At 44.5% G+C, this 11,940-nt stretch overlaps 1 protein-coding gene across 1 annotated transcript in view; it reads right to left on the bottom strand.

Annotated features, from left to right (window-relative positions):
* Positions 1-837: 837 nt before the first annotated feature.
* The window catches only part of cygb2 (cytoglobin 2), a gene marked incomplete at both ends in the record, with an annotated part of 107,442 nt that continues 96,339 nt past the window's right edge, over positions 838-11,940 (bottom strand). The window contains 2 exons of the mRNA XM_084318878.1: positions 838-1,002; positions 2,428-2,659. Coding sequence (XP_084175004.1) covers positions 838-1,002; positions 2,428-2,659 — 397 coding nt within the window. The remainder of the gene's footprint in view (positions 1,003-2,427; positions 2,660-11,940) is intronic.

Below are 11,940 nucleotides of genomic sequence, written 5' to 3'. Positions count from 1 at the left end.
GTGTGTGTGTGTGTGTGTGTGTGTGTGTGTGTGTGTGTGTGTCTGTCTGTCTGTCTGTCTGTCTGTCTGTCTGTCTGTCTGTCTGTCTGTCTGTGTGTGTGTGTGTCTGTGCGTGTGTGTGTGTGTGTGTGTGTGTGTGTGTGTGTGTGTGTGTGTGTGTGTGTGTGTGTGTGTGTGTTTGATACTGTGTTCTATCAGACGGCTGCTACATCACACTTACAGAATTAAATATTGTAAATATGTTTTGTATTGTGAGTGTTTACGGAAGGACTGGAAGGCATGAAACAGTTCAAGCTCGTATTTGGTAGTCAGTCCAAAAGCAAACATACGACTCAAATTATTATTTTTTTAAACATAAGAGGGTTTTCAGTAGCCCTGTGTGAATACATTGAAGAGCAACGTGGCAATGAGTCGTACACAAAGGCAAAAGAGTATGCACACTTGTTCACTTATATACTTATACAAACAACACCTCGGCAGAGTTGAATAGGACGATAAAGAACACAGATACATTGCATCGATAGAGAAAGAGAACGGGGGTACAGGTCCCCTAAAAGTAGTCATAGACTAGTGCTTTAGAACACAGGAAGATACTATTAACAGTCAGCTCCAGAGTCAGATCCAAAGATCAGATCTTCTATTCAACCTATAACCTCCATCTTGCTTTCTTTCTTTCTTTCTGTTATTTTGCTTAAAGGTCATGAGGTCGGTTCCACTGAGCTTATTCCCTCAAACCAGAGTCATAAACATTCTCTCCTTGCATCTCCCTTATTCTCCCGATCAAGTGGAGCTCTCATTTTAGTTTCCTACCCTTCCCACCCTATCATTCTTCCCCTTTCACACAGCTGAGCTTGAGACCTGGACCCAGCCCGCCTCTGTGTAGGCCCCCGCCACGTGCCAGAAGACTGCCGCCATCAGTTTGGTCCAGACCGTCTGCACCTCTGTGGTGAAGCATTCCGGGAAATCTTCTGACAACACCTCCAGTATCACCCCGCTCAGGATCTGAGAGAGAGAGAGAGAGAGAGAGAGAGAGAGAGAGAGAGAGAGAGAGAGAGAGAGAGAGAGAGAGGGAAATAACAAGTGACGTGGTGGAGAGGAAGGGAATATGTGCCGTTATACAATAGAGAGAGAGCAGAGTGGGAGAATGAGGTGAGAAAGAGGACTGGCGACACTGAAATGAAAGAGAGGCAGAGAGAGTGGGCGCAGGTAGGAGTAAGGGCGTGTTTTATTTTTTTCATCAAAAATTTTATAAAAAAAGGAACAACTAAAAATGGAAAAGATGTTGTGTAACTGAGAAGGTTGCCTTGAAATGCTTATTCACAAACCGGTACAACTGTGAAACTTGATAACCTCATGATAACAAACATTGTACTGTTCTTCACCAACATAAATTGCCTTGTACAGATGCAAAAAGGAAACGTATACAGTAGTGCTGTCAGGCGATTAAAAGAATGTATCTAATTAATTACAGGGTTTGTAATTAATCAATCTAATTAATCGCATTTTAATCGCATAACCATTTTAGGCCTGATATTCTATATTCTATAATCATATTTCAAATTGCATGGATGGCAGAATTCAGTACTGTATCTTTCATTCATATTTCATATTTCATAACGCGATAATTTGCTGTGTAATTAATTAATCAATCTAATCAACATGCTAAACTGACAGCCCTAGTATACAGACGTCCAGAATTGCTGTGCACAGGTGGTTGGTTACCTGTGTACAGATGCTGTGACCAGTCACAGCAAGGACATTCGAATGATTCACATTTATTCCATCCTCCCATTGTATGTCGGACACACCGGTTCCAAATACTGTATACCTGCCACATGCCTGCCTGTCCAGAAACATCATGTACAGATGTTTAATGAATGAATATACAAATCATTCTAACATCTTAACTGTGATTAGTCAGAGCACCTGTATAGGGGGATATTTGTCTCCTGCACACAGAGATTCTAGATGTCTGTCGCAAGTACATTTTCCTCGTGATAAGAAACATATTAGCACACACACCCGATTTAGTTAAAACACTACATTCCTTGTGACCAAATGTACAATGTTGCATCCACTTATCGGAGTGTGAACAACAAGGTTGAACATTGGTATTGGTATAAACACGGACTGGTTTTGTTGTTTTGATCATGGACTCTTGTTCTGGTAACTATTTGTTCTGATTTGTGATTTTAATTCTGTATTATACTGTTCATTTTATTCTATCTTTTAGAAAAGCCTCAATGGACTGGTGTTGAAAACTAGCACTTGTGCTATAAACACGCAAACAAACAACACATCTGTTTTGTCCACTGTGACTGGTCCAATGTAGCTGTGGTGTCTCATTTTAAATAAAAGTTTACATTCATTCATGCATAAATACTGTAGCTGTATAGCCTATATGGCTTGCTATGCATCGAGTCTTACCTTGAAGTACATGGGCTCCACCTTGTGTTTGAGGGCGTGAGCCGTGCCCACCAGGGCCAGCACGGAGGACACCTTCTCTGGGTCATGGAGGTTCTCCACCACCGTGTTGATGGCATTCATCACCCTGCAGGCGTGGTGTCTCAGCTGGCTGCTTCGCTCCATCTCCTCCGGGTCGTCCATGTCCTGGAACTGGCTGAAGTACTGCTTGGCTGAGGGGAAGTTCAAAAAGAACCTGGAGAGATGACAAGAGAGGAGTTTAATAACGATCCTTTATGGAAGGAAGGAGAAAAGATTCTAAACTTGGAATAGACCACCGCAACACTTCCGGGATTCTGAAATCATGGGAGAGAGAGCGGGGGGAGAAAATGAATGAATGTGGATGAGAGCCTTGATATTAAGTGGTTGTAGCTACGGCTGTGGGGGTGGTGGAGACATGATCCAATAGGCTTTTATATGCCTGAGTCTCCTGAACACGGTGCGACCAATCCCAAGTCGATCAGCACTTTCTCGGCCGAGCTATAGTCACTTTTCTAGACCTAATCCCGAACTACGCATATTGCCTGCGCATGCGCAGTTCGAGAGTAGGTGCAAGTTGTAGCCGTAGCTACAACCACTTACTGTAATGTCAAGGCTCCCCCTCTCTCCACCATGAGCTCAATGTAATGCGGAAGTGCAGTGGTCTTGTCATTCAGCTGACCTTTTTTATTTAATTTTTTTTACCTGTGCTGAGTCATGCTAATTGACAGATGAACCAGCCATGCTCTGAGACATGTCTGACCCTGGCTTGTAAAGCTTTGGCAACTGTCTCAATCAACTGGTCTGTTCGTCTCACCACCTGTGTCCCTGTGTTGGAGAGCCATGCTATAATACAGCCATATATTAGAGCCTTATAAGGTTCTATTTTGGCCCCTGTCTTATTCTTATCTTTATAAATGAACTAGGAAGTGGGATAAGCCCAGCACAGTTTCATTTATACGCAGATGATACAGTTGTTTACACAGTGGCTTCCTCTTTAACTCAGGCCATAGAGCTTCTACAGGATCTTTTTAATACACTGCAACACTCCTTGCTAAGGCTAATACTGGTCCTTAATGCAAAAAAGACCAAGTACATGACCTTCTCTCGCTCTCGAGCTGGAGTGATTCGACAGATGGGAGGGGGGTGCGGCTTATTTTGGAGGATTTATTGATTATTCTTTGGAGTTTGTTTTTGGAGTGAGTGTCCAGACTGCTGCATACCAAACTGTTATGGAGAAGGTGAGGATGCTTTGAATGATGGCCTGGTAGAAACGGAGCAGGAGATGTTTTCTGATTCTGTATTTTTTTAAGAATAGTCTTTGATTGGCTTTTTTGTGGATGTGGTCTGTGTTGGTTTTCCATTTGAGGTTATTGCTTATGTGGGTGCCGAGAAATTTGAAGGAGTCTGTGGTGATTATGGGTTTGCCGGAGATGGATATGGGGGTTTTGGGGTTTGGCTGGCATCTGAAGTCGATGATGAGTTCTTGGGTTTTTGATGAGTTGAGGAGGAGGTTATTGTCTGTGCACCAGGTGATTGTGTGGTTGATCTGTGTACGGTATTCTGTTTCATTATTGAATAGTTAGTAGTCCAGAGGTAGTATTTCCCCAGAATGCCTGGAGGCTTACAAGTCCATATGGACCCATAGCCTGAAGCCTTATATAGTACATGTCCAAATTCCATAAAGATCCATTTAGAAATGAGTGATTAGGAGTGATTTTGGTAAACTGTGTACAAAAGAAAAACTGAGTTTTCTCATAGACTTCAATTCATTCTGCTGTTTTTCTCTTCCTGTTTTTGCTTGTTAGTTTTTCACCAGATCCCTGAATCATACATCCCCAGGTAGGGTATCATTGGAAAGCCACACTCATTGACTACAACCCTCCACAATTATTTTCGAGATCGGATCTAGATTGACGGAACTAGAGCAACAAGAGTCGGGAGTGGTATTTTGCGCAATACCGTGTACTTTGCACAAGCCTCAAATACCGGCATGTAACTCGAGAACCGCTGAACGGATTTTGTCGGATTTTGTTGCTCTCGACAGGCAACAAATAAGCGGTCAATTCGGAAAAAAGAATATGCACATCCGAGCCACTAGGGGTCACCAAAATGCCGGTGGGAAAATTTTCCTAAAAAGGGCCCACATGTGGGCTCCCGCAAGGTAAGAGGTCATTGTTGGGGCTAAGGGAAGAGAAAGGGAAATGAGAAAAAGAAGGCGAGTGTGAATGTGGTTGGAAAGTATGTTATGACTGAAGTACTTCTTGGCCAAGGACCTCACAAAGACCTGAGAAGACAGGAGGTAAATGAGGAGAAGGTGGTTGATGAACTTCCAATGGGAGAACAAATCGGCTACTCTTGGAGACTGATGTATGCTACAAATGCTATTTTGTATGCTTTTTATAATTATTTTCTTTAAGATAAAATCAATACACTTCAGCAACATGCCTTTGTCAGAGTTTCTTTTGCATGGGTTTGCATCAGGCATGTTGCTGAAACATGTTGGTTTTAACTATAACATACAATAAGAGTAGCTGGTTTCTGTGTCCCTTACTGGTTGTTTCAAGGTTCATGCACTTTGGTTTAAAAGCTAAATTAAATTACAAGCAATGCCTACATTGGCAACACCTTGACAACAACCTTAGATTGTCCAGCATGTCGGTCACATTTTGATGAGCTTGGAAAACCAAACAAATTATTCTATGAAAAGTAGCCTACTTGGATTATCTGCAGTGTGTGACAGAGCGGCTTTAACCTGCCAGGTAAAAGTGCGCCTGTCCCTTTATGTCTGTCAATTACGGATGCGCTCATCTGGGATCTGATAGCGGATAAGAGGTGAGACGTCAGACGGTGGGGGGTTGGCCTGGTGAGACGTGAGACAGGAGACGTGCGAAGTCATGACGTGGAAGTGAGAGCGGCGAGTTTGAATGTTGTTTACCTGAAAGAAGACGTGCAGCCGATGTGAGGAGCAGGAGAACGTGAACCGGAGTTAGAGAAGTTGAAAACGGCCAGTAAACATTACCTAACACGGGATGGATGAGAAACGGGGATAGTCCGGAGACTCCGGACGTCCACGACCTGGTCATCTTCACCCAACGCGGACTTCGGTGCGGTAAAGTACACGCTGCACTGTTGGTTGCGCTCCTGTTCCGAGGCTGTGACGCAAGCGTCTCCGACTCAAACATTCCCCTCTCCAAGCTTCCTAACGACGGCGACACATAGCCGAGGCCAAACGCGCCTCTATCTCTCTCTCTCTACCCCTTCAGCCCAAGCCAAACATCTCTCTCTCTACCCCTCCAGCCCAAGTCCAACGCCCCTCTTTTCCCCCTACTCTCGCATCACACACCCACACACACACGCACACACACACACACACACACACACACACATATTTTCGTTAGAGACTTTCTATTTTTTCGTTCATTCACACAGTTGCGTGGCGGTCATCACGAACTCTTTGACATTTGGAACTATTGGCAAATGCCTATACCTGTTCACCCAATGCACTGAACTGCGTGAACGAACTGGTCTGTAAATGAATTGTTTTGTGTTCTAAGAGTTTTCTTATGATTTTGACTAATATCCAATACATGGACATTTTGACTGAATTGGGCATGACTCCTGAGTGTTTCTTTGTTATCAAACTCACCTAGTAATTATCTTGGCCATTAGTCCAGACCTATAAATCAAATTATTATATTATTTGTCTAATGAAAATTATTATATTATTTGTCTAATGAAAATTATTATTATTATTTGTCTTATGTGGTACAGTCTTATGCCGGAGCTATAGGCCTAATTAACCAAATCAAAAAGGTATTTTTATCTTCATTGGCAGGGGTTAGACCTGTCTGGCGCCCAAAGGTAAAGGTTATAGGCACTATAAGTGGACACCGCTACATAAAATGGCGCCCAACGTGGGGCAAGGGCCTAACTGAACCAAGGTTTAAAGGTACTGTGTTAAAGAAAAAATATACATATATGTTACTTGTTGTTTTCTTTAAAGGTGCATTCTGCTATTTTGGTTATAGGTGCATGGCACTATTTTCTTTGAAGGTACATTACCCTATTTTTGTTTAAAGGTGCATGGCACTATCTTCTTTAAAGGTGCATTATGCTATTTTGGTTATAGGTGCATGGCACTATCTTCTTTAAAGGTGCATTATGCTATTTTGGTTATAGGTGCATGGCACTATCTTCTTTAAAGGTGCATTATGCTATTTTGGTTATAGGTGCATGGCACTATTTTCTTTAAAGGTACATTGCGGTACATTGCCCTATTTTCGTTTAAAGGTGCATGGCACTATCTCCCTTGAAGGTGCATTACGCTGTTTTGTTTAAAGGTGCATGGCACTATTTTCTTTAAAGGGGCATTATGTTTTTTTGTTTAAAGGTACAGTTGACAACTTTTGAAAGGTGAAACAAATTATATTGTGAAGGTTTGAAGCATTGCTCGACTATGTGGGTTCATTAATGTGCTGTGTGCTGCTCTAAATAATTGATTTTGGGTTTATAACCTTACATAAAGCACATTCCACCCACTGATTTCACAATGTCTAAGGGCGCAGAGGCTGCACCTGCACCAAGCAGCCCGCCTCCAAACCCACCAGGCCTAGACACAAAAACAGAGGGTCTAGGGTGGGATCTAAAGGGACCAGACCCTCCTGATGTTGATACCCCCTTAAGGTCTGATACGGAGAGACCTGACCAAAGGGGTATTATACAAATGAGAATTGAGAAATTTCAGCGTCGAAAGGGGGAGGAGTCTCCAATGCATTTCCCGGCGACAAAGCCTAAAGAAGGTGTGCATTTTCAGGAACCACTAATCGACCTCCAAACGGACCCTGCTTTGCTAACAGAGGAAACCAATGTTCTTCTGCAACCTGGAAAAATCTCAATTGACTCTGGAGAACACAAGGCTGCCTCTTCAGACTCCATATCTTCCCCAACCTCCGACACCTTGTCCCCAATTGACTTACCAGTAGTCATGGCTACCCCGGCAAGGGATTTGAACCAACTGGCTTACCAAACTCAGGGAAATTGGTTACAGTTGTGTCAGACAATGGATCAGCAGAAATTGAGAATGCAACAATTGACCAAATATGTGCAGGACTTCAATACCCGCTCTGACCTAAGAATCCAAGCTATTGGAAATCAGTCGGTGGCCAACTACACTCATCTCAAGACATGCATCGTCACCCTCCAAGATAATGTGTTAAAAGAAATGGATAATCTGGCCAAAACCACCAAAATCATAATGGCTGATGAGAATCAGGCATCTGAACAAACTCTTACCCAGCAGATCAATTTCATGGTGGTACAGTCCCAAGTAGAAGTTCAGAAGGAAATCAAAGAGGTGAAACAAGTCACCCAGGAAGGAGTGGATATGATATCCAAAGGAGTGGAATACTGTATTACACAGGTGACTCGGGTAAACAGCCAACTGGAGGAGATGAAAGTAAAGATGAAGGAGCAATCGGATAACCACGAGAATAAAGTTCTCTCTATGGAAAAGAAACTGGATGCTCTCGATCTAAAACTCACTAACATTCCTCCCACCTCACTGTTTCATCCCGCAACTTTGCCTATAGGCTCTATTTTCACACAACCTTCAACATTCAGTACAGGTTCTCCGCTGGCAACGGCCAGCTCAAGAACTGTACCAACCACTGCTCCAACCACATTATCTACAAGATCAGTCATCACCAAGAGTATCAAGCTGACTTTTCCAACCTATGGAAAGCTGGATGATGACCCTGATCCACTGAATTATCTGACCAAATGCCATGATTTTCTGGCGCTACAGCCCTTATCCGACTGGGACCTCCTGGCCACGTTCAGAACCGTGCTTCATGGTACGGCTCGTGACTGGTGGGAGATTGCCAGATCCTCTGTAACTACATGGAGCCAATTTGAAACTGCTTTTATGTCTGCTTATCTAACTGATGATTATGAAGACGAGTTAGCAGACCGAATCAGAACAAAAATCCAAGGAGAGAAGGAAACTATAAGAGACTTCGCTTTCTCTTATAGGGCTCTTTGTAAAAAGTGGAAACCCTCTCTCACTGAAGAGCCCATAGTAAAAATGATTTTGAAAAACATCAAACCGTATCTTGCAAGTCAACTCCGAGGGCGAGTTCAGACCACCGAGGAGTTGGTGCGTCTGGGAATCCAACTTGAAAGGGATCACGAGCTCCAACTTGAGTATGACAAGAGGACCAACTTAAGAGCTCCTCAAACTCAGAATAGGACGCCCAGCGTTCCAAATCGAGTCCAGGATGGACCGCCTGTGATGTGTTGGAGATGTAAGGGACAACATCCTCCTGGATCTTGTCCCCAATATACACCTCCTGACCACTCTAAATCTTTCAATCGACAACAGAAACCCTATTCTGCGCCGAAAGGTCAACACCCAAGTAACAGCTTGGTGTCCACAGCTGTCACCTCAAAACGACGTGACAAGTCAGCACAACCTTCCGTGGAGAACCTCTCTCCGAGTACTTCAAAACAAAGTTCTCCTTGTGGCCCACCTACCCTATTGGTGGTACCCATCACTCTGGGAGCCTGGCGGGGAAAGGCTGTCTTGGATACAGGTGCAAGTTACACCCTTCTCCATGAGTATCTATGGGCGGAGCTCAACAGAACCAAAGAAGAGCTTACTCCCTGGGAAGATGGACCTTTGTATCTTGCTAATGGACAGGCACAAGTTCCACTTGGTTGGGGGAAGCTGGAAATCGACCTTCACGGGAAACTCTTCACCTTACCAGTAGTCGTGCTGGATCAGAGAGGCCTGGCTTTTGGAGTTGTCCTGGGGTTGGACTTCATTTCTCTCAGTGGGCTACAAATCAACGTGGCAGACGGGGAGTATAGTTTCAAATCTAACCCTGCCGAAGTGTTTCCATTTCAACCAGGTAGTGCAAATGGTCCTAGGAAGGAGAAACGACACTATCCCAGGAAATTATGCCTGATAAGTGCTCTTCCTCCTCCTGTGTTGACACTGGAACCTGTACGCCTGGATGCGAAGGAGTATATCCACAATGCTGTCACACAAGCGCAACTGCAAGATGATGAAAAGGAGCAGTTAAGAGGAATTCTTGAGTCGTACCCCAAAGTGTGCACAAATGAGGCGGGGAGAACTGATGTGCTACTTCACAAGATATACCCCACCACCAATGTGCCGATCAAACAAAGGCCTTACAGGATGTCTCCGGGAAAGCAAGCCATTGTGGAGGAACAACTGAAAGATATGCTAAGTGCGGGGATCATCGAACCATCATACTCAGGATGGGCCTCCCCAGTGGTGCTGCCTCCAAAGAAGGATGGAGGTCACCGTTTTTGTGTGGACTTCAGACGGGTCAATGCGGTGACCGAAACTGATGCGTATCCGCTACCCAACATCAACGAGATCCTGGAATCACTATCTGGATCAGTGATCTTCTCTACGATTGATCTCAACAGTGGCTATTGGCAAGTGCCCATGGATCCAGAGAGCAAGTCAAAAACTGCATTCATCACATCTCGTGGGTTGTACCACTTCAACGTAATGCCTTTTGGACTGAAAAATGCTCCTGCGACATTCCAAAGACTAATGGAGACTGTCTTGAGAGATCTCCGTGGTCATATCTGTCTCGTCTACCTCGATGATATCATTGTTTATTCTACGTCTGTGACCGAACATTTCCAGCATCTACAGCAAGTCATAGAGAGGCTTGCAAAAGCAAATCTGACCATCAACCTGAAGAAGTCCAAGTTCTGCCTCCAGGAAATAAAGTTTCTTGGACACATCGTCAGTGCCAAGGGAGTTTGTGCAGACCCTGACAAGGTTGAGGCCATCCGAACCTATCCAGTTCCGAAGAATATCAAAGAGGTTCAGCGGTTCCTGGGGTTTGCCGGATGGTACCACAGATTCGTTCCAGGATTCTCCAAGATTGCTGAGCCGATCAATGACCTAAAAAAGAAAGGACGACCATTCATATGGAGTCCTGAGTGCCAGAATGCATTCAACAGACTGAGGGAATGTTTGTCATCTCCTCCTATCTTGGGTCATCCCAACCCAGATCATCCTTTTCTTGTGTACACTGACGCAAGTGATACTGGTCTTGGAGCCATACTGACACAGAAGAAGGAAGGTGGTACTGAAGAAGTGCTGGCGTACGCAAGTCGGACATTAAACCGAGCAGAAAGCAACTATTCTGCAACAGAGAAAGAGTGCCTTGCAATCATTTGGGCTCTGGAGAAATGGCAGCACTATCTGGAACCACGACTCTTCACTGTCATCACTGATCACTCTGCCTTACAGTGGGTCCTGAGATCCACGAAGACTACAAGTCGTCTGATCAGGTGGGCTCTGCGACTTCAGCGATTCGACTTCATCATTGAATATCGAAAAGGAAAACTGAATAGTGCTCCAGATGCACTTTCCAGGATTCCAACAGGTGCTGGATGCAACCTGTATTCCGGCAAGAAGGATTCTGGAACACTTCCGATATCCCTTGCACAGATATGGGAGGAACAACACAAGGATGCCAAAATTGAGACCATCTTTAAGGCTCTGGCAGAGGAAGGAAGTTCTGTGAAAAATGACTACTCAGTCCTGGAGGATAAGGTGTACCGAAAAACACAAGGACAAGATGGACAGTGTCATTATCGGGTCTATGTCCCAGCAACCCTGATTCCGCAAGTCCTCCAGGCTTATCATGAGAACCCGCTATGTGGACATGGGGGTATCTTCAAAACCTACAAGAGGCTTCAGGAAGTGGCATTCTGGCCAGGAATGTGGACCGATGTCAAGGCACATGTCAAATGCTGTATAAAGTGTCAGAGCCTGAAGTCCGACAACAGGAAGCCTGCAGGAATGATTCAGCAACATTCAGTAAAGGGACCAAATGAGTTGCTAGGAGTAGATATAATGGGACCCCTTCCACGCAGTCCAGAACGAAATGAGTATCTTCTTGTCCTAGTGGACTATTTCACAAAATGGGTGGAATTCTTCCCCATGCGACAAGCAAACTCGCAGACAATCGCCCGCATACTGAAGAAAGAAATCTTTACAAGATGGGGTGTGCCAGATTTTATATTGTCAGACAGAGGATCACAGTTTGTGTCGTCTTTATTCAAAGAGCTCTGCGAGAAATGGACAGTGACACCCAAGCTTACGACAGCCTATCACCCACAGACGAACATGACAGAACGGGTGAATCGCACTCTGAAGTGTATGATCTCCTCCTACGTGGAAGACAACCACCGGAAGTGGGATCAGTACTTACCAGAGTTCAGATTTGCCTTGAATTCGGCAGTTCAAGAAACCACAGGAGTTACCCCTGCAGAGTTACAGCTTGGAAGGAAACTGAACAGTCCAATGGACAAAGTCCTGAGAGGCAAGTCTCTTCCTCCTGATGCTCAGGCGTATGATGTGGTTCATCAGCTGAAGACTCTCCACGCCAAAGCCGAGGAAAGTAGTAAGAAGGCTCGTGTGAGACAGCTACGGAACTATAACAA

This window comes from Notolepis coatsorum, assembly GCF_963971535.1.
Source record: "Notolepis coatsorum genome assembly, chromosome: 7".
Taxonomy (NCBI): Eukaryota; Metazoa; Chordata; class Actinopteri; order Aulopiformes; family Paralepididae; genus Notolepis; species Notolepis coatsorum.
Note: the sequence above shows the minus strand (reverse complement) of the source record. Positions and strands in the feature narration are given on the sequence as shown.